Below are 22,578 nucleotides of genomic sequence, written 5' to 3'. Positions count from 1 at the left end.
AATCAAAGAGCAAATTTTTAACTCCTCAATTGCTCTTCCAGCATCTACTACTGTCCTTGTCTGGTCTCTCTTGTCCTCTTAAGTGAATGTATCAAAGGCACATTCTCTTCATCGTCTTCTTGCTTTTCTTCAACTGTTGCATCTTGATCAGACCCACTAATTGAATCATCCTCTTCACTCGAACTTTGCTCGTCAAAAAGCTTTTTTCCTTGTAGATCCTGTTTCTTTCTTGGACGACCCCGACGTCTCACAGATGTACCTTCTTTACCATCTGCAACTTTATCAAGGTTGGTAATAAACATAAGATCGCTTATATATGATAAAATTGTGATACGTAAACACCCAACATCCTAGTAAGAGGCACTATGAACAAAAAAATAATTATAAAAATTCACGTTCGAATTAACTTAAAACTGTTTGATTATATTGTTTTTTTTGTTTTTGTTTTTTTTGTGTGTGGGAGAGAGAGAGAGTGGGTTAGGCAGGTGGAAAGGTTTCCCCTCAAATTATCAGCAATAAGCAGAAAACCAAATTCCTGCAAACCTCAAAAGTCAATAGAAGAGAAGGAGGCAATTTAAATGCTACGAGGGTGAGGGTGAGTTTGGCGACCGCGACGGCGACGGTGAAATTGAGGAAGAACTGTGTCCGATGGCGACTAGGGATGAGAATTTTGATTTGGGAAAAGTTTTGACAACTTTAGTTTTTTTTTTTACGTTTATTAATAAATTGAATTAATGGTTCTTTTAAATTAATTGATTTGATGTATATACAAGGGCAATAAAGTAATTTAAACACAGTACAATGTGTGTACGACCTATTTTTACTAGGTTCGTACTTTAATTTATAAATTCATAGGTTCGTATTGGATCGTACTAAGTTGTACTTCAAATCAACGGCTATAAATATTCATTAATTTTTTTCTACGCACAAGATTCAATCGTTTCGGTCCGAGAAGTACAACCCCTCTGGGACCCTAGACAACCCCATTAAAGTTGCAATTCTTTTCTTACGTTTTCTTTTTCTTTGGCAATAAATTTCAAATAATAATAATAGTAGTAGTTTATTGTTATAATAAAACTGTAATAAGATAAGTAAATATTAATTAATTTAGGTTTTTTTAGACAGGGGACCAGTCCCTAACATTTGGTCATAAAAATAACTCCCATCCCTTTCCCCATCCTCTCCAAACCAACAGACACGCACTCAACACAACAACACACTCTCTCTCTCTCTCTCCTCACTCTCTCTCTCTATAAATATATATATAGATAGATAGAGAGAGAGAGAGAGAGAGAGAGAGAGTAATTCTCTCTTTAAACTATTCTGTTCTGCAGCAATCTCTCTGTTTGAGAGAGAGAGAGAGAGAGAGAGAGAGAGAGAGATGAGTAGTAGTGTATTAATACGATTGGTAATTATAGTAATTAGTATTAATATTCTATTAACAAATGCGGAGAAAAGGTGTGATCTGTTCGAAGGAAGGTGGGTGTTGAGCGGCGGAGGAGGCTCCGACTATTCATCGTGTCCGTTCATTCAGAAGGAGTTCAATTGCATCAACAATGGCCGCTCCGATCACTTGTACCTTAAGTACAGCTGGCAACCCCATTCCTGCAACTTATCCAGGTAGGTAAATACTACTACTATTCAATTCATTACTACATCCGTGAATCCCATTCTATTCTATGAATTTCATTTTAATATTATATTTAATTAATTGGATTAAAACATATTATATAGAAACAGAATATTGTTGCAATGAAACGACGTAGTATTTGCATAGATTATATTTATATTTAATTTGGTGTGAATAAACGGTGGGGGATTGATGATTATTAGATTATTATAAAAAGTGTAAAAAATCACGGGGGATATATGTCTTTTGCTGTAGTAAATGCACCTACAATTAACACGACTTTAATATAGATTCTGTAACGCGTCTTTAATTGGTGCTACCACTTAAATTGAAAGTATAAACAAGGTAAATGATATAATATTAATAATAAAAAAAAAGTATTATATATATTATATATAATTGAATAAGAATATTGCAATAAAGAGAGGCGAATATTGTACCTTATAGGGGTTGGAAATCGAAGCAATGGAATCGGAATTAGCATTTTTGGAAACATTTCAAATTATTTTCTTTTTGAAATTGAAAAATTAAATCCAACTCCGTTCAAAAAAATCCAATGAAATTTTTTGTAATAATAATAATAATAATAATAATAATAATAATAATAATAATAATAATAACTTTAGAAAAAATCGAAATTTTTTGGAATTTTAAGTCGGAATCGAATGTGCATTTCGGTTCTGTTCTAAAAAAAATCAGAACGCTCAGAATGAAAAATATTGTTCCAGAATCGAAACTGTTTGAATCGAGATCAGCTAACAAATCGGAAATTTCGTTTCAAATTCTTATCTAACCAAAGTAAATATTCCTGTGAAATGGTTTTGAAGTAGGAGATGAAAAACAAGGGGCTGTTTTTTGTTTTCAGTGTGCTCAGTAGGTTAATAATAATGTGTTGCATATTAGTGTTCCGATACGGTTATTTCTATACTACAGCCGATGAAGACTACACTGGGTAATTTTTTACCGTTGATCTACACACACCAATGTGGATATGTGTGTATATGAATGATAAAGATCTATCTGATGTAGCATAGAATAGACGGTTCAGATACTGAATCATATATTATACATGTGGCTGCTGCTATCTTCAATGTGAACTTAGAAGTAGTTCAAATTTTTGAATCACCAAATTTATTTTGGCACATGCTCTTAATTAATGGAAAGAGAATTATTGCGTATAATGATATAAATAATAAAACTCAATAATGATATAAATAATAAAACTAACTTAATAATGATATAAATAATAAAACTCAAATACAGTTAAACCTCTATAAATTAATACAGTCGAGACTAGGGAAATTCTATTAATTTAGCGAATTATGAAATTATCAAGTTAATAATTTCACATGTTTTCATCGAGTCGGGACCGAGAGAAATTATTATTTAATCGAGGTTATTAATTTATCGAGAATTACTTTATCGAGGTTCTACTGTACTTCAGTCGATTAAGTGATTTTTTTCTCTCCAGCATATTTATTAGTGTTCTTAATACTTGGAACGAAACTTTAAACGACGGAGAATACGAAATCGGAGAGTATTCGGTACATATTTCTATGTAGTAATGTGATATATAATAAGTGCAGATTTGATGGGGTAGAGTTGTTGAGGAGATACAAAGGGAAAAGCATAATGTTTGTGGGAGACTCCCTCAGCCGAAACCAATGGCTCTCACTCATATGTATGCTTTACACCGCCACGCCGGACACCAAGTACACCGCCACCACATCCGCCGACCTCTCCACCTTCACTTTTACGGTTAGTACTTTTATGTATTTATATTATTCTTGGCTATATTTTATCTAATTATTGAATTTTACTACTTAATTTCGAGAGTCAGGCAAAAGGAATTTTAAATTTCTACTTTATTGTAAATTACGTCCACCCCATGAGATAAGGTCAAATTACGAAAAAAACTCATTCTCTCAACTGGAATCTTCTTACACGTCATCTCTTGCGGTGTCAAAATTAGTCGAATATTTTCTGGGCCTGTAAATATCATATTGTGGTGCTTCAAAAATTACGTTTTTGCAAAAAACAAGTACAAACTAGAGAATATTCCATGAAATCTAAAAGACTGTTAAATTTGACACTATAAGGTGGATGTGTAAGAAAATTCATAGTATATGGGACAATTGTAATTACGATAGAGGATTTTTCATAATTTCACATTATTTCAGGAGTGGCCGTAATTTACCTTGTAATTTATTGAGCAAATTGGAAGATTAGCTACTGCAAAACGAATTGATTCCTTCACGAGGGAAAGGCCCCACTTGCACCTGCTTAGTTACACTTTCCTTGCCCAAGTGGACCTAACCGACATATAAATTTAAAAAACAAACCCCTATTATTAGTTGCTGTTGCATCATGTGAGCTATATATATTGTCCCTCAATAAGATTATGTTGCATATTACAATAGAATCTCGATAAATTAATACTTAATAAATTAACAAGATTATTAATACTTAATAAATAATAATTATTTTCGGTCCCGATACTAATGTATTAGTTCGATAATTTAATATTTCGCTAAAATTAATAGAATTTTGTTATTCCCGATTGTTTAATTTTATAGAGGATAACTGTAGCGTTTTATATTAATCACAACACACAAGAAAACGTATAAAGTAGTGATTAGTTAACTTGAATATAGACTTTCGGTTTGCACACATAAGTGTATAACTAGATTTATTTCTTTCTTAATTGCATATAATTTAGGAATTTGGAGTGAAAGTGATGCTGGATCATAGTGTATATCTGGTGGATGTTGTGAGAGAAGCTAAAGGTAGAATATTGAAATTGGATTCAATTCAAGGTGGGAAAAGGTGGTTGGGAATGGACATGCTCATCTTCAACACGTGGCATTGGTGGAATCGTCGAGGCCCAACCCAACCGTACGTTTTTTATTAGCCACAAATTACTTCAAATTTCCCATGTTATCTGTCGTTTTAGAATTTCAATACATTTTTTTATACCAATTTTGCCCTTTATTCATTAATTAGTATTTAGGTGGAGAGAAGAGATAATATTAATAGATTTGGGTCTCGTTTGGTTGAGGAGATTAGTATTTTGATGTTTTTGTATCCCAATAACTTGCATGGACGACCTGCAAATATTATGTTATCATATTTTGCCTTTTTGGAAGCTTTTTTATTAGACGTCTCGGGGGGTCTGATAAAATACTTGAATTTTCATTAGATTATTTAATTTTATCTTGACTGATCGTATCTTGACAACCAAACGAAGTTTTGATTGATGTGAATTTGTGCAGATGGGATTATATTGAAGTAGGGGGAGAGCTATACAAAGACATGGATAGGGTTGTTGCCTTTGAGAAAGCATTAAACACATGGGCTAATTGGGTTGACACCAACATTGATCCTACCATCACCAAAGTTTTCTTTCAAGGAATTTCTCCTTCTCACTACAAGTAACCTCACTTTCTCTCTGCACACGATTGTCCAGTTAATTACCATTTTGCCCTCAATTATCGAGAAATCAATAGACCAATAGCTCGTCATCATCATATATTAGACTCATTTTACTACCGCCCCATTATATATATGGATACTTGTAATGCTTTCGGGTTAAGAATTAAACTAGAGTTGATTCGGTCGATTAACCAGCTCGTTGACCATGGTCAGTATCCGATCCGACCCTGATCAGGGTCGGATCAAGGATTAGTGACATTATGGAAAAAAATTACCAACGTTAATTTTCAAGTACCATATTTTTTTAAGAAAATTAATTATTATTAATTGTTGTTACTTTTATAATGTGAATACATAAATAGTGGGAGTGCATGGAACGAGCCGGGAGCGAAATCGTGCGTGGGGCAGAAAGAGCCGGTGGTGGGATCGACGTATCCAGGTGGATTGCCGGCAGCACTAACGGTACTGAAGAAAGTAATTACGAGCAAAATAAAGAAAGTACGAGTAGAATTACTCGACGTAACAAATCTATCATTGCTAAGGAAAGACGGACACCCTTCCATTTACGGACTCGGAGCAATGGATTGCAGCCATTGGTGCCTGCCAGGTGTACCTGATACTTGGAATCTTATTCTTTACAACCTCATCATTCTTTAATTAATTATTTAAATATATTTGTACTAGCTCGATATCGATATTAGATTACGGAATTGGAGACGGGAATTTTATAAGAATTTTGAGAAATTATAATGTTGGGAATTCGAACTAGCCACAATTTATTGGAGATATATTTTTCGATTATCTGATCTCTGCACGCAAGATCAAGAGCTCTTACGATCTGCTAATACCCGATTAATTATAGTCGATTTACATATGCAATAAGCAAGATATTTATTATAGTGATATGACACACAGACATTGATTGAGGAAGAAGTAAAGAAATAGTGCATGCAATGATGAGGAAAACATATGTAAAATATGCAATGCTTTTCGTAGAAGGAATTATTTATGTATGTAAGAAGATAAATCATGATAAGGCTGCTCGTATATAATTAATTAACGATAAACCGTAACAAAAATCCTCCATTCGACACTGTAATGTACTACGAATGCAGCTATCCGCAGCAAAGGAATTGCGGCTGATCATGAGTAAATAAATCGACGATTTGTATCTAAGCACGTAATTCATCATGAATCATCAGATAATATAGTGTTTTTTTTTTTTTGGGAAAAAAATCGATTTTGTGTTTTGTCAAAAAAAAAAAAAATGGACTTAATGTTTTGGTAATAAAAACATACTAACATATGATCATGTAATAAAACATGAAATCAAAATTAATTAGAACCAAATAACACATCATGGGCAATCATGAATTTTTACCAATGATGAGGTTATTTTATTTGCCTTTCCCTCTAAGACAAAATCTACCAATAGGAAGTTATGCCCCAACAAACACCTTTATTATATATATATATATATATATATATATATATATATATATATATATATATATATATATATATATATATATATATATATATATATATATATATATATATATATATATATATATATATATATATATATATATATATATATAGCAGTCTTTCTTTCCTAGGATTCATATATATATCGTTGTCACACCATCTCCCTGATTAGCTAAGAAAATGGGACATGATAAATTCATGAACAGCTTCTTCACATTTAGTTACACTTTTCTGATACTAAATATAATTTTAATATTTCGACCCTCGTACTGCATCGACGCCGGATCGTGCGATTTCTCCAAAGGAAGTTGGATATACGATGATTCAGAAAACCCCGCGTATGATGCTTCCATGTGTTCGTTTATCGATAAACAATTCGATTGTCTCGGAAATGGAAGGCCCGATAAGCTCTACCTCAACTATAAATGGAAGCCTACTGGATGTGAACTTCCCAAGTATGTATATATATTTATATATATTATATATAATTAAGCAAAAAATTGTTGTCAACTTAATAATTCTTTTTTTGCAGATTTAGTGCACAAGATTTCGTGACGAGGTTTCGGGGGAAGAAAATAATGTTCGTGGGGGATTCGCTTAGCTTGAATCAGTGGCAATCTCTAACATGCATTTTGCATGCGTCACTCCCTAACGCTAATTTCACCTTGAAAAAGATCGGCAATCTCTCCACGTTTTATATACCGGTTTGTTTGTGTCCTAAAGTTTAATTAATCATCGTACAAATTCGATCATTGGGTAAATGCGGAATCGTTTCAAATCGTTTCCAGCTTAAATACAAATGCATGCAAACATACATATTATTACACATATATTCGACATACATATAATAAAAAGATTTAATTTGAGTATTATATATATTTGTGATTGCATGTTGAATGCAGGACTATAACATCTCACTGATGCTATCTAGAAATGCGTTTCTTGTCGATCTCGTTATTGATAAAAAGAGAGGCAGGGTTCTGAAGCTCGACTCGATCCGAAACGGAAACTCGTGGAAAGGTTACGATATGCTTATATTCAATACATGGCACTGGTGGCTTCACAAGGGAAATCAAATCTCGTATGCATTTCATAATTACTTGTTTTCCTTATTAATTTTTTCAATCAAAATAATAATTTGAAATATCCCACATTTATATATGATGATGAGTAATTAATAGATTAATATTACAGATGGGATTATATACAACAAGGAGGAAAATATTATAAAGACATGGATCGTTTGATAGCATTCGGTTGGGGATTAAAAACATGGTCAAAGTGGGTTGATTCCAACATTAATCCTTCCAAAACTTTGGTTTTCTTTCAAGGCATCTCTCCTACTCATTACAAGTAATCATTAATAACCTTGTTTTTTCACCTTCTATTACTATATTATTATAAGGGCAAATTACGGTCACCCTGAGATATGGACAAATTCTAAAAAAAATTCCTCTTGTTTGGGTAATTATAACTATCTCTCTTTTTAAATATTTTTACATCAAATTTATGTAACTCTGTTATTTATCGAACCAAATCATATATTCAGTTCGATAAACGGTATGAAATGTTGGCATACCGAAATTCCGATTCAGTTTTACCGATTTAAAATCCTTGAATTTACCTATTGAGGGATATTTTCGTAATATAATACATAGTTGAGGGGTGGCTGTAATTACCCAAACATTACGAGGTTTTCGTAATTTGACCATAACTCAGGGGTCGCCATTATTATTATTATTATTATTATTATTATTATTATTATTATTATTTAATTCAGTGGTTCGGAGTGGAATAATAATGCGTCAAAGGGAGCAACATGCAATGGAGAAAGTCAACCGGTGAGTGGGGAGGTGTATCCAGGGGGAGAGCCGGCGGCGGTGGCGGTGGTGAAGGGGGTGCTGCGTAATATGAGTAGGGTGGGGGTGGGTTTGTTGGACGTGACGTCACTGTCGGAATTAAGGAAAGATGGACATCCTTCGGCTTATGGAATTGGTGGGCTGAAGGGGAATGACTGCAGCCATTGGTGCCTTGCTGGCGTCCCCGACACGTGGAATTACTTGCTCTATGCTATTCTCGTTACTAATCCAAAATCCAATATTTAATTTATTCTCTTTATTAAATAATTTCATTTCTTCTCTTTGGTAATTTTTTTTTTATTTTTAAATTCAATATTTGTTTATATCGTGATACATTATGAAACTTACATGTAAATTAAATCCCAGGTTATCTGACGATACCATGATTATGACTCAACAAATAATTAGTTGATGTCGGAACTATATATGTAACTTACAAATTAAAATTCATATATTGCACTGCACTGTTTCATATTAATTTGCACTCCAGTTCTCATTTTTATATTCTTTTTAATCAAGATATACTGAATATAAAGTAGATTACTAACTGAGCACAAACTATTCATATACTATTACATTAAGGTAAACAACATAAAATCCCAGTGTTAAGAAAAATCTGTGTCAAATCCCTTGTGTTTTTTTTTTTCTTGCATGAAACCTCTTTGTGTTTTATTTTATTTTACACGAAATTCCATTTTTCGTTAAAAGTTAACGTCGTTAACTATAAAGGGGATTTTATGCAAATTTTTTATAACAAACGGGAATTTAGTGGATATTTTCTATAGTACAATTAGGAGATTTTATGCAAAAAAATAATTTATTTGTTTAAATTTCATATTATTTTTTGAAATTAAGTTGAACACAAATATTCAGTTACAATATGAAAAATAAAAATTTAATAGGTGTGGTGAATGTTTAAAAGAAAAAAAAATCCATTTATATGATATAATTTATTAACTATATAATTATATTATTAGAATTACTATATATTTTTATAATTATTCTTGATTAATTATATGTGAAAAGAACATAAATAATTTGTGAATTCGTTCCAACTTCCATCTCGAGTATTATTTTCTTAGTTTACGTATTTTAAATTAATAGATATATTCGACTTAATTTAAGAAAATAATTTAAATTTTAAATGAATAAATTAATTTTGTGTAGACCCCCTTGTGTTGCAAAACCATGCTCCAAATCCCCTTATATTACAAAAAACTTGCATAAAATCTCCTCTATAGTTAACGGGATTAACTTTTAATGGAAAATGAGATTTTCGTGCAAAGTAAAATAAAACATAAGGAAATAATCAATTAGGCCAAAAAAACCAGCAAATAACAAATTAAAATTGAAGACCGAGACTAAAGTGTAGTATAATAAGAAGTGGAAGTACATTGCATTAAAGTCTATGTTGATGGGAAGTACAATGAACATTCCTTTTTTTCTTTTTCTTTCTTTAAACTACGGTCACTCCTGAGATATAGCCAAATTATGAAAAAAAAATAACCATATTGTTTGGGTAATTACAACCACCCATCATTTTAAATATTTTTAAATAAATTTATGTAATTAAATTATTCACCTAACCAAATCGTATATTCAGTTCGGTAAGCAGTATAAAATATTGGCGTACCGAAATTTCAGTTCGATTTTACCTATTTAATATCCCTAAATTTAGCTCTAGAGGAGTATTTTCGTAAAATAATATATAATTAAGGGGTGACTGTAATTACCCAAACAAAAGAGGTTTTATGTAATTTAATCATAATTCAGAGGTGGCCGTAATTTGATCGTTATTTTTTAATTCAATACTCCATTGCATAAGAACTTTCGAAAAGTTTTAACAGAAAATATTTAAATTTATTTTTGTTTTAATTTTGTTCCCTTGCAATTTTTTTGTACTGAGACTGAGTACAACAGCCAACAGGTGTGGGTATCTTCCCTTTCTTCCTCAAGCAAAACGCAACCACATTATAATAAAAAAAATGGCAGCTTCTCTCCCAACTGCCATCACTCTCTCCTCCAAGTCAAACCCCTCACATTTTCTCCCCAATTTCCGAAACCCTAATTCCAAAACCCTCTTCTTCCCTTCAAATTCAAATTCAAATTCAAATTCAAATTCAATCCCCAAAACCCCAACACTGAAGAACAGAAGAATGCCAACCCAAATTCAAGCGACGACCGATGATCTTCTTGATCCGGGCCTCCTGCAGCAGGCAATCCAGCTGCTCCAATCATCGCCCCCCACGTGGCGGTCATCGCTCCTCAACAACGTCTTGATCTTTCTTATCGGCTCCCCAATCCTCGTATCCGGCTTGTCTCTTTCCGGCATCGCTGCGGCTTTCTTGCTCGGCACGCTTACTTGGCGTGCGTTCGGCTCTTCTGGGTTCCTTCTTGTTGCCACCTATTTTGTCATCGTAAGCCAAAAATCATTTCTTTTTTCATGTTCAAGATTCCCCTTGGTTCTTGAATCTGCTCTTACAGTTTGATGATGAATTGGTCAGTAGTAATTTGGCTGTTGTGTAAGAATCGAACAAAAAATAAAAATGGACTTGTTTGTATCTGGAATCTTAATTTTCCAAACTGGTTTTATTGGGTTTCTAGGAGCAATTATTTTATAGTCGTTTTCCGAGTAAAATACACGTGGTTTCAGATTGGCTGAAGATCCGTACGGCGCAATTTTCCGTCTTCTAGTTATATCTACGAGGTAACCGATTCGTGTGTTTTGCAGGGTACGGCAGTTACGAAAGTTAAAATGGCACAAAAGGAGGCACAAGGGGTAGCCGAGAAAAGAAGAGGTAGGAGAGGACCAGGTAGTGTGATTGGATCGAGTGCCGCCGGTTGCGTTTGTGCCGCCCTCTTAATCTACGGTGTCGGTGGAGAACCGTTTACAAGTCTTTGGCAACTAGGGTTTGTTGCCAGTTTCTGTACTAAATTGAGCGATACTGTCTCGAGTGAGATTGGCAAGGCGTACGGCAAAACTACGTCTGTACTTGGTCTTTTCCTCTTTCTTGATTCAAATCCACCTATTCTTACGCAAAATTAGTATATTTGAGTTCGTATATTTTGTTTATAAGGAAATGATTTTCTCGATTGTAGTTATCTAGTCACGACATTCAAGATAGTTCCGAGGGGGACCGAAGGGGCGGTCAGTGTCGAGGGAACTTTTGCTGGAATTCTAGCTTCGATTCTTCTTGCTTCTGTTGGTTGTTTCATGGGCCAGGTAAAATTTTACTCGGTTTTCGTTTTTTTTTTCCATAAGTTCTTACACGAAAATTTATTTATTAGTTTCTTTGGATGAAATAAAACGGCTGAACTTATGGTTGTGACTGATAATATTGCAGTTAAATTTTCGGCAATTCTTGAATTGCAACTGATGGAGAAATTACGTGTGAACAGATAAATGTAGGTGAAGCAGTCGTATGCGTGATTGCTTCTCAGATTGCTAATCTCGGCGAGAGTATTATAGGTGCTACGTTTCAAGAAAAGGAAGGGCTTCAATGGGTTAGTAGTCATCATCGTTTCTTCGTGTTCAAATCAGTTCTTGATTTGAATAACGCATTATCTGACCCCCGTTTTTTTTTTGGTCAGCTTAACAATGACGTTGTGAATGTGATCAACATATCGATGGGGAGCATTTTGGCGGTCCTTATGCAGCAACTAATACTCGAAAGTTGGCATACGTAGAGATTTCCCTTTAATTTAACGTACAAACAATCGTTCCAATCAAGAAAAAAAGAAACAAAAAGGAGTAAGGGATTTCGGGACGACACTCGGTTTTTTCCTTTTCGACTTTCTGACTCAGGTTAAGTTTTCTGAACTTGACACAGATATGAGTAGAGCTGTGTTGCTTTTAAGTTCTTGTCAACTGTAGTTATACATTAAGAACATGGTATGTTGTAAACATGTTGAAAACTTAAAAAAAAAAAAAAAAAAAAAAAAAAAAAAATATTCATCATCAAATCCTCTCGACGAATCCAAATGCATCCGAACCCACGTATATAACGGTTGTAGATTCAAACTCAGCTCATATATTCTTTAAGATTTCATGTTTATATGTTCAAAGTGAATTTATATCAAGTTTGTAAACTCCATCAATTAGTTCCACATTGCAAATCCTCATTCGTTTCGTCGATTATTTGATACTTTTTTTTCGTCACGGAGAATTAAAATAATAAACATTTAAAAAAACCACAATCAATTAAACTCAATATACATCACTCTGAATGAAGGTAATTAAATATTGGAGTTCCAAACATTCTACAGAGTAACTAGGAGAAAAGAAATCAAACAAATACACAAACCGATCAAAAGCGCTACGAAAAGGAAAACGTTACTCTTCGTCTTGTGACTAGTAGTAGTAGTAGTAGCACCCTCCTATCCTACACCTCTGCATAGAAATTTTCAGAAACGCCTTCTGCGCTTCGATGTATCAAGATTTGAGTGACGGTTGTTCAAAGGCGAGGAACTTATATCAGGCACAAAAGCAGCAAACTCCGAGTAATTCCGTGGATTTTTCGACCAGTGAAGCCCCGATGCTGTTGGTGGAGAAGGCATCTCCGGCACCGTCCAATACGTATCCGCCACCTGTCCCATATACTCATCCCCATCGAATTCGCCATCACCATCTCGTAGAATCGGTGAGCAATCCGAATCTCCCAGCTTCCCACTATCCGCCTGATGAAAACGAGAAATGAAAAAAAAAAGTCATAATTTGAACCATAATTAATTGGTCGAAAGGAAAAAAAAAAGACAACATTGCCCCTGAACATACCTTGCATAAATCGTTGTCCATGAAATTGAAAATCTGATTGCCATCGCCGAGTTCGAAAAGTTCGTCCATCTGCCACTGGGAGCTACTTCCGGTTGCAGAGCCGCTGGCGTAAGGCGGCAGCAGCCTTGATGCTGAAACATCATCGGAGACTCTTGCCTGGACGACAGGTGGCAAGCTTCTATTGGTCGACGATGATACTGCATTGTTTTTATTTTTAGGGGGAGGTGGCACTTCCGATCTTGCGATTCTCTCGTTGGAATGAGAATGCGAATGAGAATGCGAATGAGAATGAGAAGGAATATTCCTGGGTGGTGGATTGTTTTCGGCAACTTCGAGACCTACTTTAACTCCGGTGAGCAAGAATCTCTGATGCCCCGTAACTAAGGAGTTGGATGTGTGTATAGCGACGTCGCATTTCCTGCAAAGCAAAGCTCGATCCTCCAGGCAGAAGAAATACCCCGCACTTTCCTGCGTAAACATTTTCCGTTTTTCGGTGTTAAAAAATAATCAGCAATCGAAGACCAAAAAACAAAAAATAAGAAAAAGGAATTTCAATCGATTTCCCAATAAGAAACAATGCAATCTTCCAATACGCACAACGGAAATTAAACGGTGCTCGAGTAAATTGAATTGTGACAACTGTATGGTAACCCAAGTATCTGTCATGGAATTAAGGCATGATGAACACATGGTTTTGCCCCCCACTGGTTGGGTTTCAGTACACATCTATGCTATTACATAACACACTACCAAACACACAGTTCGTATCCATGGAAACAAAACATCAGAATGGTAAATTTACAACCACCCCTGAGGTGTGGTCAAATTACGAAAACACCCCTCATGTTTGGATAATTGCAACTACCCTCAACTAAGAATCTTCTTACACGTCCACTGTCATAGTGTCTTCAACATAATCTTCTAGATTCCGTGGAATGTTCTATAATTTATACTTGTTATTTGCAAAATTGCAGTTTCTGATGCACCACCAATCTGATATATACAAGCCAAAAACCATATCTTACGATCGTCTTGCTTCAAAATATGGAGCTCGAATTGGATAAAACCAAAACAGAGTACAAAATTGAGAATATTCCATATAATCTAGAATATTGTCACAGCAAGGGTGGACGTGTGCAAGAAAATTTATAGCGGAGGGGTGGTTGTAATTATCCAAACAAGAGGGTTTTTTTTTTATTTGACCGTACCTCAAGGGTTATGTTGTAATTTACCCTAATAATAATAATAACAATTAACTCACAAATCACAATCCCAAGATCATTGATCAAGAAATATCAATTTTGAAGAAGCGAACATTTCTTGAATATATATATATGAAAGGAAAATAGGGAAGAATTATGAATTTCAAGATTAGTCAAAGAAAAAACATAAATTAATAAATAAATTAATTGAGAAGAGAGAAGAAAAAAGAAACCTGGCAAATATCACAGTTGGGCATCTGGGAAGAAGAGGCAGAGAGAGGAACCCTCTGGTGTTTACTAACGAGCTTGTTAGCGGAGTGAACTTTCTCATCGCAACCCAAACACAGCGCCGCCTCGTCGGCGCAGCAGAGCACCTTCGCCTCCGCCGACTCGCACACGTTGCACTGAATCTTCATCGGTGTCTGTCTGTCTGTAATTACAAGAACTAAATAATATATGAAGAGAAAAATCGAATCTTGGAACAACAGCTAAATAATAATATCTGAAAGATCTTTCCGAAGAACAACTACTGGTCGAGAATGAAAGATGTATTTAAGAGGGTTTGAGAGAAAGAACGTGGACTGGACTGATTCTTCTTGGAGCTGCGAGTGGGATTTTTATTTTTTCTTTTTTTTTTAGGTTGAAATTTAAGTGAAGGTGGGCTATTTATTATTTATGCGTAGAGTAGGAAAATGGGAGTGGCTAACTTTATCATTTAATTTAATTTAATTGAATTATGGTGCTTATGTAGGTATTTGAGTTAGACGGTAGGGCGGTTTGTGGGTATGAAGAAAGCTGAGGCTCTGGATTTGTAAAAGATTAGATATTGTCAGAGGGTGGGGTGGTTGTGGGGTAGGGGGTGGGGTGGGTGGGTGGGTGGATATCTTAACAGTGAAGAATTTTGCTTGTTATCCTAATTCGATTACTTGCTTGGATAATTTATGATTTATATGTATTGGGACTAATCTGCGTTTCATGTTTTGTATTGTGGATTTATACCTAGTTTTCTCTTTGTATTATGTTTTCTTTAAATTTTCTTTGCTGGTAGAAAAAGGCTGTTGGCTATAATTTAAATTTTAATTATGTTGAGATTCGGGCTGATAGATGGTCAAAATACGTTTGAAGTTCGATTGTTGTGGGTTGGTGCGGTGTGTTTTCTATCATGCATAATGTTTTAATCCGATAGTCAATCTAGCGATTTAAGTACATTTGAAGTTGATTCATGTCGTGCATGCTTATTTGGGTATGGGTAGCAACTACTTCCTTTTTCTCGCAACAACTATAGTTAAGTAAACGCATACGGTTAGTGAAATCTATTGTAATGAGGTAAATTTTTTACTTTGATTCAATTTTGATTAGAGCTTTTGAATTGATTTCATTTGGGTATGCGTAGCAACTATTTCCTTTTTCTTTTTCCCGCAATAACTATAGTTAAGTAAACACATACGGTTAGTGAAATCTATTGTAATGAGGTGAAACTTTTACTTTGATTCAATTTGATTAGAGCTTTTGAATTAATTTTGGGATAGATTTAAAAAGAGGAAGGAAATGAAATTATGAAATATATCAATGAATTGAAATACCATTTAGAACATATGGATACTAGAGACAGTCCTTGTAATGATGGGATCAGTTCGGTCTCATTGGGTCGAGCTCCACATAGTGACTAGGCCCAAGTCTTGTAGGATCACAAGAGATCATGTCAGACCAGGAGTTCGCCTTATAGGCTTAGAAGATACGAGGAGATGAGCCTCGTTTGATGGGCTTAGAGCTTGCCGAATATAGTTAGTGCGCACGAAGAAAAAAAGAAGAAAGAGGGGGTAGGCGAGCTGATCTTAAGACGGTTGAAGATCATCGTCCGGAAATCTTCTCCATAAATAGATAAGGGAATCAGTAAATCTTGGGCACCAATTATGTAATCCGAATCAAATTATAGGCAAATCAGGAAATTATTAAATAAGAAATGTTCATTCAGAAAATCTTTATATAACCAATTATGATTGCGTTTAATAATAAATAGTACACTTTTTTCTAAAAATTCTCTCTATTTTACATTTTTCGTCTATTTTGTTCATTTTCACCGGCGGTAAACTCGCGTTAGGTGAGCCTTTCCGACGGTTTAAGAAGCAGGATTTGAAAGAAGGTTTTGAGAGTGTAGATCCTAATACATCATTGCCTTGACATATTTAAACATTGGGAGGTGATATTCGCGGTAGCAAAATTACGAATGCGGGTTTAAAAAAATCCACTCTCTACTTTCTTTCTCTCTCTACAATTTTAGCTTTTATATTAGAAATCATTCCAAAACACATGTTATTGTAGCCATTTGAAAAAAAAAAATGAGTGCATCGAATGAGGATCGAGATACGGAATCCAACGAGGTAAAATTTGTTCGTTTTTGTTCTTTAAATCGCGAAAACAAGACCCACGACCAAGTTGGACGCCCCAAAATACGTCTCACGCCTAAACTGAACGCGGAAAACCTAGATCCACGTCCAAACCGAACGCACGGGATGGTACTCGGCGCCCGGTTCGAACGCGAACAAGTATTTCCCGCGTCCGGTTCGGGCGCGGAGAACTACTCCCCGCGGCCGATTTGGGCGCCAAAAACCGAAACCCACGTCCGGTTTGGGCACGGAAAACTGCCAACCGCGTCCGGTTTGGGTGCCCAAAACCGATTTCCGCGTCCGGTTTGGAAGCGGAACACTTTTTTTTTTTTTTTTTTTTTTTCTTTAACCTTATTTTATTTATAATTATTTCAGGAAGAGCAACAACAAAATTCTTCTACATTTGAAGTTGATCATAGTGAGCATTTTATAGTACCGGAACTTTTTAACTCGAGGATTGAGTTGGTACAATGGGCGAGAATGACCGCCAAGAATCTTGGTGTAAAGTTGGTGAGCCGTAGTAGCCCTTCAAATAGAGCATATCTTACTTGTGATCTATTTGGGGTGAAGAGACCAAGTAAAACAGACACAGATGTGCCAAACTCTCGATGGTCGGGCACAAAGAAGATTAATTGTAAATTTTACTTGAAGGGAGAGCAACATTACGGGGATAGATGGGGAATTAGAATATTATACGGGAAACATAATCATGATCCCGTATCATTAAGCTTCTGCCAACTCCCCTGCCAGTTAGGCAACAACGATTTTGTGTATTTTAATTTATTTAAATATAATTAATCATTTCATGATTTTCTGGGAAAAAAATTAAAAAACACGCACGCTTCCAAGATTTCGAACACGGGTTTGTCTGGTAAACCAAGATTGCCCTGACCAACTAGGCAACTACGAATATGTAAAGAAATACTTATTTAAATGCAATTATTGTTTTATACTGGGCAAAAAATATAAAAATAACATTGTTCATTTATCCAGAACTGAAATAATATGAAAGCCAAAAACTGAAATAATATGAAAAAAAAAACTGAAATAATATGAAAAAAAAAACTGAAATAAACCTAAAAGTTAACATTGTTCATTTATCCAAGTAGTAATCCGAGAAACTGAAATAAACCTAAAAATACGTAAGTCTGTCGATAATAAAAAAAAACATAAAAATAGCTAACAGTCTGCTGATAATAACGAAATAACAAAAATAAATATAAAAATAGCTACTAGTCCCTCCTGTGCCGCCTGCTCTGGGAATATGGCATACGTGACGGTCCAGTATCATGCTCAACATTCGTATCATCATTTGGAATATCGGGTGGCTGCAACTGTAAATAATCAGAAAATGGCGTGCACAGATCCTGAACCTGTCTAAAGACATCATCTGGTACCATATGATATCCTGGAATACGGGATGCTGGCAAGTGATCGTAGTAGTACGGATGCAACAATCGTGTGATGTCGTACACGAATGGAACTGGAGATGGCTCTGCTCTCTCCAATAAATCGGTACTGGGATCTACACGAAGGTGAGTACGAGGTATATACCAATCCATGTAATCTGTAGCAACCTCCCAAGCTGGATCCGCCCTATGACCGTAGTAAGTCTGCTCAAGTCTGTGCACGTTTGGGATACTCCATGCATGATCATTGGACTCGTAACGTACTTTATACGAAACAATTTTTCTTTCCCTCTTAGAACCACGCATCGGTTGAATAGGGGACGCCGGAATAATTTGTCGAAAGCCGAATTGGCGCAAGACTCTATCGGACATGTAAGGCTCGATCGTATCCATGAACCTGATAGTACCGTGATGGAGTGTCTTCTCGACATCACGTGCCACATTTGGACCAAACGGAGTCCAATAAACCTATTATAATAAAATATACATATTAATAATACAGTTTATTCAGATAAATGAAACAATAAATTGTACAAGTTACTTACATCAGTTGCACGTAAATGATCAAGCATCCGACGATACTCAAGTAATCGACTGCTATCCTTTCGAACCACGTCTGATATATGCCACCTCATGCACCACGGCTCTCCTATAACATGTGCTTTAACCGTCGGAGGTCGAAAACTCGGAAAATACTCGTATATCCAACACTACACGAACGTATGAAACACAATTTAAAAATAATATAAATAATAATTATATTAAATAATTGAAGAAAATACACAAATAAAATAATTACCTCTAACAATGTCAGACATCCGGAAATCTGTTTCGCATCAGCTCGTGAAGCCATACCCAACTGTCGATATAGATATGCCAATGTACCGGAGCCCCACGAGTACTCTCCAATCTGCTCGATGTCCTCTATAAGTGGGCAAAAATCTGGCTTCACTCTGGCACCGCTCTTATTGACAAATAAAGTCGATCCCAACAAGTAAATGATGTATGCTCGCACCTTACACTCTGACGAAGCTGATGAATGATCTCCGTATAGCTCCTGCAAGTCCTCTAATCGGGGGCCACCATTGTGCCACCAACTCTCTATCTTGAGAATGTCAAGATCGAATATTCTCGAGCCAGATTCGATCACCAAGCTCTTCTGCATATCAGTGTAAGGACGATGTCCACTAACTCGCAACCCCATGATATAATGCACATCATGGAGTGTAATCGTCATCTCCCCAAAAGGCATGTGAAACGTATTTGTGTCCGGCTGCCACCTTTCAATGAAAGCCTCAATCAGTGGGTTATTGTGCTGAGGGAGTACACAATGCTGCAATTGGTACAAACCAGTACCCTCCAACAATGCAACAGACCGAGGATCTGTTGGCCCACGCCAACCAGTCACCGCTTTTGTACGGGATTGCAATTTAACCATAGATCGCGCCTGTCCAAAATATAAACAAATATTAATTATGCAACTATCTACTATACGCATTTAAAAAAAGACAATAAAAATTCATATAATAAATATTACCTTTCCCTCCCAAATGTCATAGGCGACGTGCGCTCCGAAACTCGGTATCAAGTTATAGTCAGTAGGTCCACCAGGTGCCGGACCAGTCAACTTCCACGGACGAGTAACAGTATCGGACGAAGTACTACCCCGACGATGAGTAGCACCACCAGATGAAGTACCAGCAGCACCTGTCAAAGTAGTCGGGGATGCGGAAAAGGTATTGCCAACATCATTGCCATCATCATTGTCATCTAATCCAAAATCTGGCACCGGATAAACATACTGACCCTCGAAACCTACATGTGAATCATCATCATCCTCATCGGTCTGTGCATCTGGCTCCCTCAGTCGCAAATTACGCTCGCCCCGTCGTGTAGATCCAGTAACCTTACGCTTGTGTGTCCTACCCTCTCTTTGCGCAGTGGTATCATCTACCGGTTCCTCGATTCCAGCAAATCCATCTGGTCTCATGCCACGTGTCATCGGTCCCTTGCCCCGTCCGTGTGGCCAACTCGCCGACATCTACAAATATCAACATATACAAATTACTTAACTAATGAATGAATGAATTAATTATTTAATTCATAAAAAAAATTGAAGGCTACTCGTCGACTTCTACAAAAATCAGTGTATACAAATATAAATTAACTAATGAATAAATAATTTTAAAAAAATTGAACCGGGCTTTCGGTCTCGGCGCCGATAAAAAATAAATTGAAGCCTACTCGTTGACTTCTACAAAAATCAGCGTATCCAAATATAAGTTAACTAATAAATAAAAAAAAAAAAAAAAAAAAAAAAAATGAACCGGGCGCCCGGTCCAGGCGCCGGTCAGGGGTCTTCACGTCCGGACCGGACGTGCAGACCCCTGACCGGCGCCTGGACCGGGCGCCAGCAAATTAAAAAAAATAAAATAAAATAAAACCGGCGTCCGGTCCAGGCGCCGGTCAGGGGTCTGCACGTCCGGTCCGGACGTGAAGACCCCTGACCGGCGCCTGGACCGGACGCCGGCTGGTCTACAGGCGTGGAAACTGCCTTCCCACGGCTATTTTGGGCGTGGATCAGACGGGATTTTCTCCCCAAAGTCACCCCAAAATCGCGATTTTCATTCAAATTTCAGAGGATTAACAACAAATTCGATACATATAAGTACTTTAGATGAGTAATTACCTGTCTAATTGACCCAAATTTCGGATTTGGAAGGATTGTGAGAAGAATTTAGGATTTTTGTGAAATTTGGGGGTTTTTGGTGGTTTTGGGGTTTGAGTGAATTGGGTAGGTTTTAGAGAGAGAAAGGAAATGCAATTGTGAACGACATTCGTAATTTTACTGCCGCGTAAATCATTTCAGTTAAACATTACAAGGCCATCATTAAATTTGTGGCCCTACGCTGTTATTTTATGGTGTTTAATGGTAGAGACGTCCATATACACATCCTATTAGGATGTTTTTGGATGAGATGATTTGATGAGAAATTTAAAATCCATAAGAACAAAATACATTGAACTTATTCAGTTATTTGGATTAAGTTATTTGACAACAAATTGCAAATTTGTATATCTCACCGAGTATTTACTTTTATTTTTAGAATTTTTATATTCTCCCCATTTAAAGGGCATTTCCAATATAGTACTTACAAAATTGACTCATTTCAAATTTATTAGCATATATAGAACTCATCATATCTTGTAACTCGTACCTATTTCGATTACAGTTAATTTTGGGCGATTTGCTTAACATTCAAAACACTAATACCCTTCAAAATAATAACTATGTGAATTTGACATTTTCGTGAAAGCCCTCTACTTTTCAAAGATGAAATTTTTCTAGCCTTCTTCTCCTCCACTGCATCCATCAATGTTGTAACCATTTATGTTTGTTCCACCCCTACTCCCCACCGTTGCAACCTTTGATATATGTTCAACCCCCACTCCAGACTGCTTCCATCGTCGAAACCTCTACCACACACAGTCACATGCACAATCACACACCCACATAGTGAGAGACACACATACACTTTTTCGGGTTACAATCTAGAACATTAAAATTAGTAATAATTTCTTCAAATATTCATGAAAGCCAAAAAAAAAAAGAGTGTGAAGTATTGTTTGGTGATGGTGGTCGTAGTGGTGTGGTTGGTGAAGATAGTGGTGATGTAGACACCAAAGATAAGATTTTTGTTCAATTTATTTTAACTAAACTCTTTGTATATTGTTATAAGTTATTTTAAGCTCCGTATAAGCTTCTTTGTATAAACTCTATATATATTCATGAAGTGATTACTCAATCAAAGCTTTTGCTAATTAATGTTACTAAGTTCAGCGAATAAGCATTCTAAGTTGTGTATGTGAGCTCCCTATTAATGTTACTAAGTTCAACAAATAAGCGTTCTAATTTTTCTATGTGAGCTCCCTATGTGCTAGAGAATATATCTATTTATATAGTGATAGTACTCGTTCTAAGCCCATACTCTTTAATGTAAATGAGCTTCACAAGTAAGCTTTCTAAGTTGTCTGTATGTTCATGTAATAATACTCATTTATTGTTAAATTATGAATCTAAGTTTCATGTAAATCGATGCTGGAGGCAGGCGGTCAACGTTGGAATTCGGCATCCGGAAAAAACAGACCAGAAAAAAAAAAAATTTTGAAAAGTCAAAGCCGAAGATCGGGATTTGAAAGACGAGTATATACAAATCGAGAGGCCATCTGAAATTTGGCAGAAATTAAAAGAAAGATTTGATCACACAAATATTGTGATCCTCCCACAGGTCCAATATAATTCTCAGCACCTAAGGCTGCAGGACTTCAAATTTGTTGCTTTGTATAATTCGACATCGTTTAAGATTGAGTTCCGTTTGAGTAAAAATATATGAACA

General features: G+C 35.8%; 4 protein-coding genes across 4 annotated transcripts; 3 read left to right on the top strand and 1 right to left on the bottom strand.

Moving 5' to 3' along the window:
- Positions 1-1,149: 1,149 nt before the first annotated feature.
- LOC105957137 (protein trichome birefringence-like 41) lies at positions 1,150-5,863 on the top strand. The gene is made up of 5 exons (XM_012981068.2): positions 1,150-1,620; positions 3,217-3,388; positions 4,350-4,525; positions 4,903-5,061; positions 5,425-5,863. The coding sequence occupies exons 1-5, from the start codon at positions 1,382-1,384 to the stop codon at positions 5,717-5,719; spliced, it is 1,041 nt and encodes a 346-aa protein (XP_012836522.2). The 5' UTR covers positions 1,150-1,381; the 3' UTR covers positions 5,720-5,863.
- Positions 5,864-6,680: 817 nt separating this feature from the next.
- On the top strand, positions 6,681-8,787 carry LOC105957094 (protein trichome birefringence-like 42). Its single transcript, XM_088827484.1, has 5 exons — positions 6,681-7,005; positions 7,083-7,254; positions 7,453-7,631; positions 7,745-7,903; positions 8,331-8,787. Exons 1-5 carry the CDS (start codon positions 6,731-6,733, stop codon positions 8,653-8,655), a joined length of 1,110 nt encoding a protein of 369 aa, XP_088683610.1. The 5' UTR covers positions 6,681-6,730; the 3' UTR covers positions 8,656-8,787.
- Positions 8,788-10,245: 1,458 nt separating this feature from the next.
- LOC105957135 (integral membrane protein (Protein of unknown function DUF92, transmembrane)) lies at positions 10,246-12,372 on the top strand. Its single transcript, XM_012981066.2, has 5 exons — positions 10,246-10,826; positions 11,141-11,394; positions 11,509-11,632; positions 11,809-11,913; positions 12,001-12,372. The coding sequence occupies exons 1-5, from the start codon at positions 10,395-10,397 to the stop codon at positions 12,094-12,096; spliced, it is 1,011 nt and encodes a 336-aa protein (XP_012836520.2). The 5' UTR covers positions 10,246-10,394; the 3' UTR covers positions 12,097-12,372.
- A 218-nt stretch (positions 12,373-12,590) lies between these two features.
- Positions 12,591-15,182, bottom strand: LOC105957136 (B-box zinc finger protein 22). The gene is made up of 3 exons (XM_012981067.2): positions 14,619-15,182; positions 13,184-13,651; positions 12,591-13,086 (listed from the first exon to the last, which is right to left on the bottom strand). The coding sequence occupies exons 1-3, from the start codon at positions 14,799-14,801 to the stop codon at positions 12,814-12,816; spliced, it is 924 nt and encodes a 307-aa protein (XP_012836521.2). The 5' UTR covers positions 14,802-15,182; the 3' UTR covers positions 12,591-12,813.
- Between the last annotated feature and the right edge of the window lie 7,396 nt (positions 15,183-22,578).

This window comes from Erythranthe guttata, chromosome 13, assembly GCF_056151865.1.
Source record: "Erythranthe guttata isolate IM_541 chromosome 13, IM_541, whole genome shotgun sequence".
Taxonomy (NCBI): domain Eukaryota; kingdom Viridiplantae; phylum Streptophyta; class Magnoliopsida; order Lamiales; family Phrymaceae; genus Erythranthe; species Erythranthe guttata.
This window is presented reverse-complemented; position numbering and strand designations above follow the sequence as displayed.

Coding starts and splice junctions, on each gene's coding strand:
- LOC105957137 (XM_012981068.2), top strand. CDS start 1,382: ATGAGTAGTAGTGTATTAATACGATTGGTAATTATAGTAATTAGTATT. Junction 3,389..4,349: donor TCTCCACCTTCACTTTTACG/GTTAGTACTTTT, acceptor CATATAATTTAG/GAATTTGGAGTGAAAGTGAT. Junction 4,526..4,902: donor CGTCGAGGCCCAACCCAACC/GTACGTTTTTTA, acceptor GAATTTGTGCAG/ATGGGATTATATTGAAGTAG.
- LOC105957094 (XM_088827484.1), top strand. CDS start 6,731: ATGGGACATGATAAATTCATGAACAGCTTCTTCACATTTAGTTACACT. Junction 7,006..7,082: donor ACTGGATGTGAACTTCCCAA/GTATGTATATAT, acceptor CTTTTTTTGCAG/ATTTAGTGCACAAGATTTCG. Junction 7,255..7,452: donor TCTCCACGTTTTATATACCG/GTTTGTTTGTGT, acceptor TGTTGAATGCAG/GACTATAACATCTCACTGAT.
- LOC105957135 (XM_012981066.2), top strand. CDS start 10,395: ATGGCAGCTTCTCTCCCAACTGCCATCACTCTCTCCTCCAAGTCAAAC. Junction 10,827..11,140: donor TTGCCACCTATTTTGTCATC/GTAAGCCAAAAA, acceptor TGTGTTTTGCAG/GGTACGGCAGTTACGAAAGT. Junction 11,395..11,508: donor AAGGCGTACGGCAAAACTAC/GTCTGTACTTGG, acceptor TCTCGATTGTAG/TTATCTAGTCACGACATTCA.
- LOC105957136 (XM_012981067.2), bottom strand. CDS start 14,801: ATGAAGATTCAGTGCAACGTGTGCGAGTCGGCGGAGGCGAAGGTGCTC. Junction 13,652..14,618: donor CCAACTGTGATATTTGCCAG/GTTTCTTTTTTC, acceptor ATGTTTACGCAG/GAAAGTGCGGGGTATTTCTT. Junction 13,087..13,183: donor TGGACAACGATTTATGCAAG/GTATGTTCAGGG, acceptor CGTTTTCATCAG/GCGGATAGTGGGAAGCTGGG.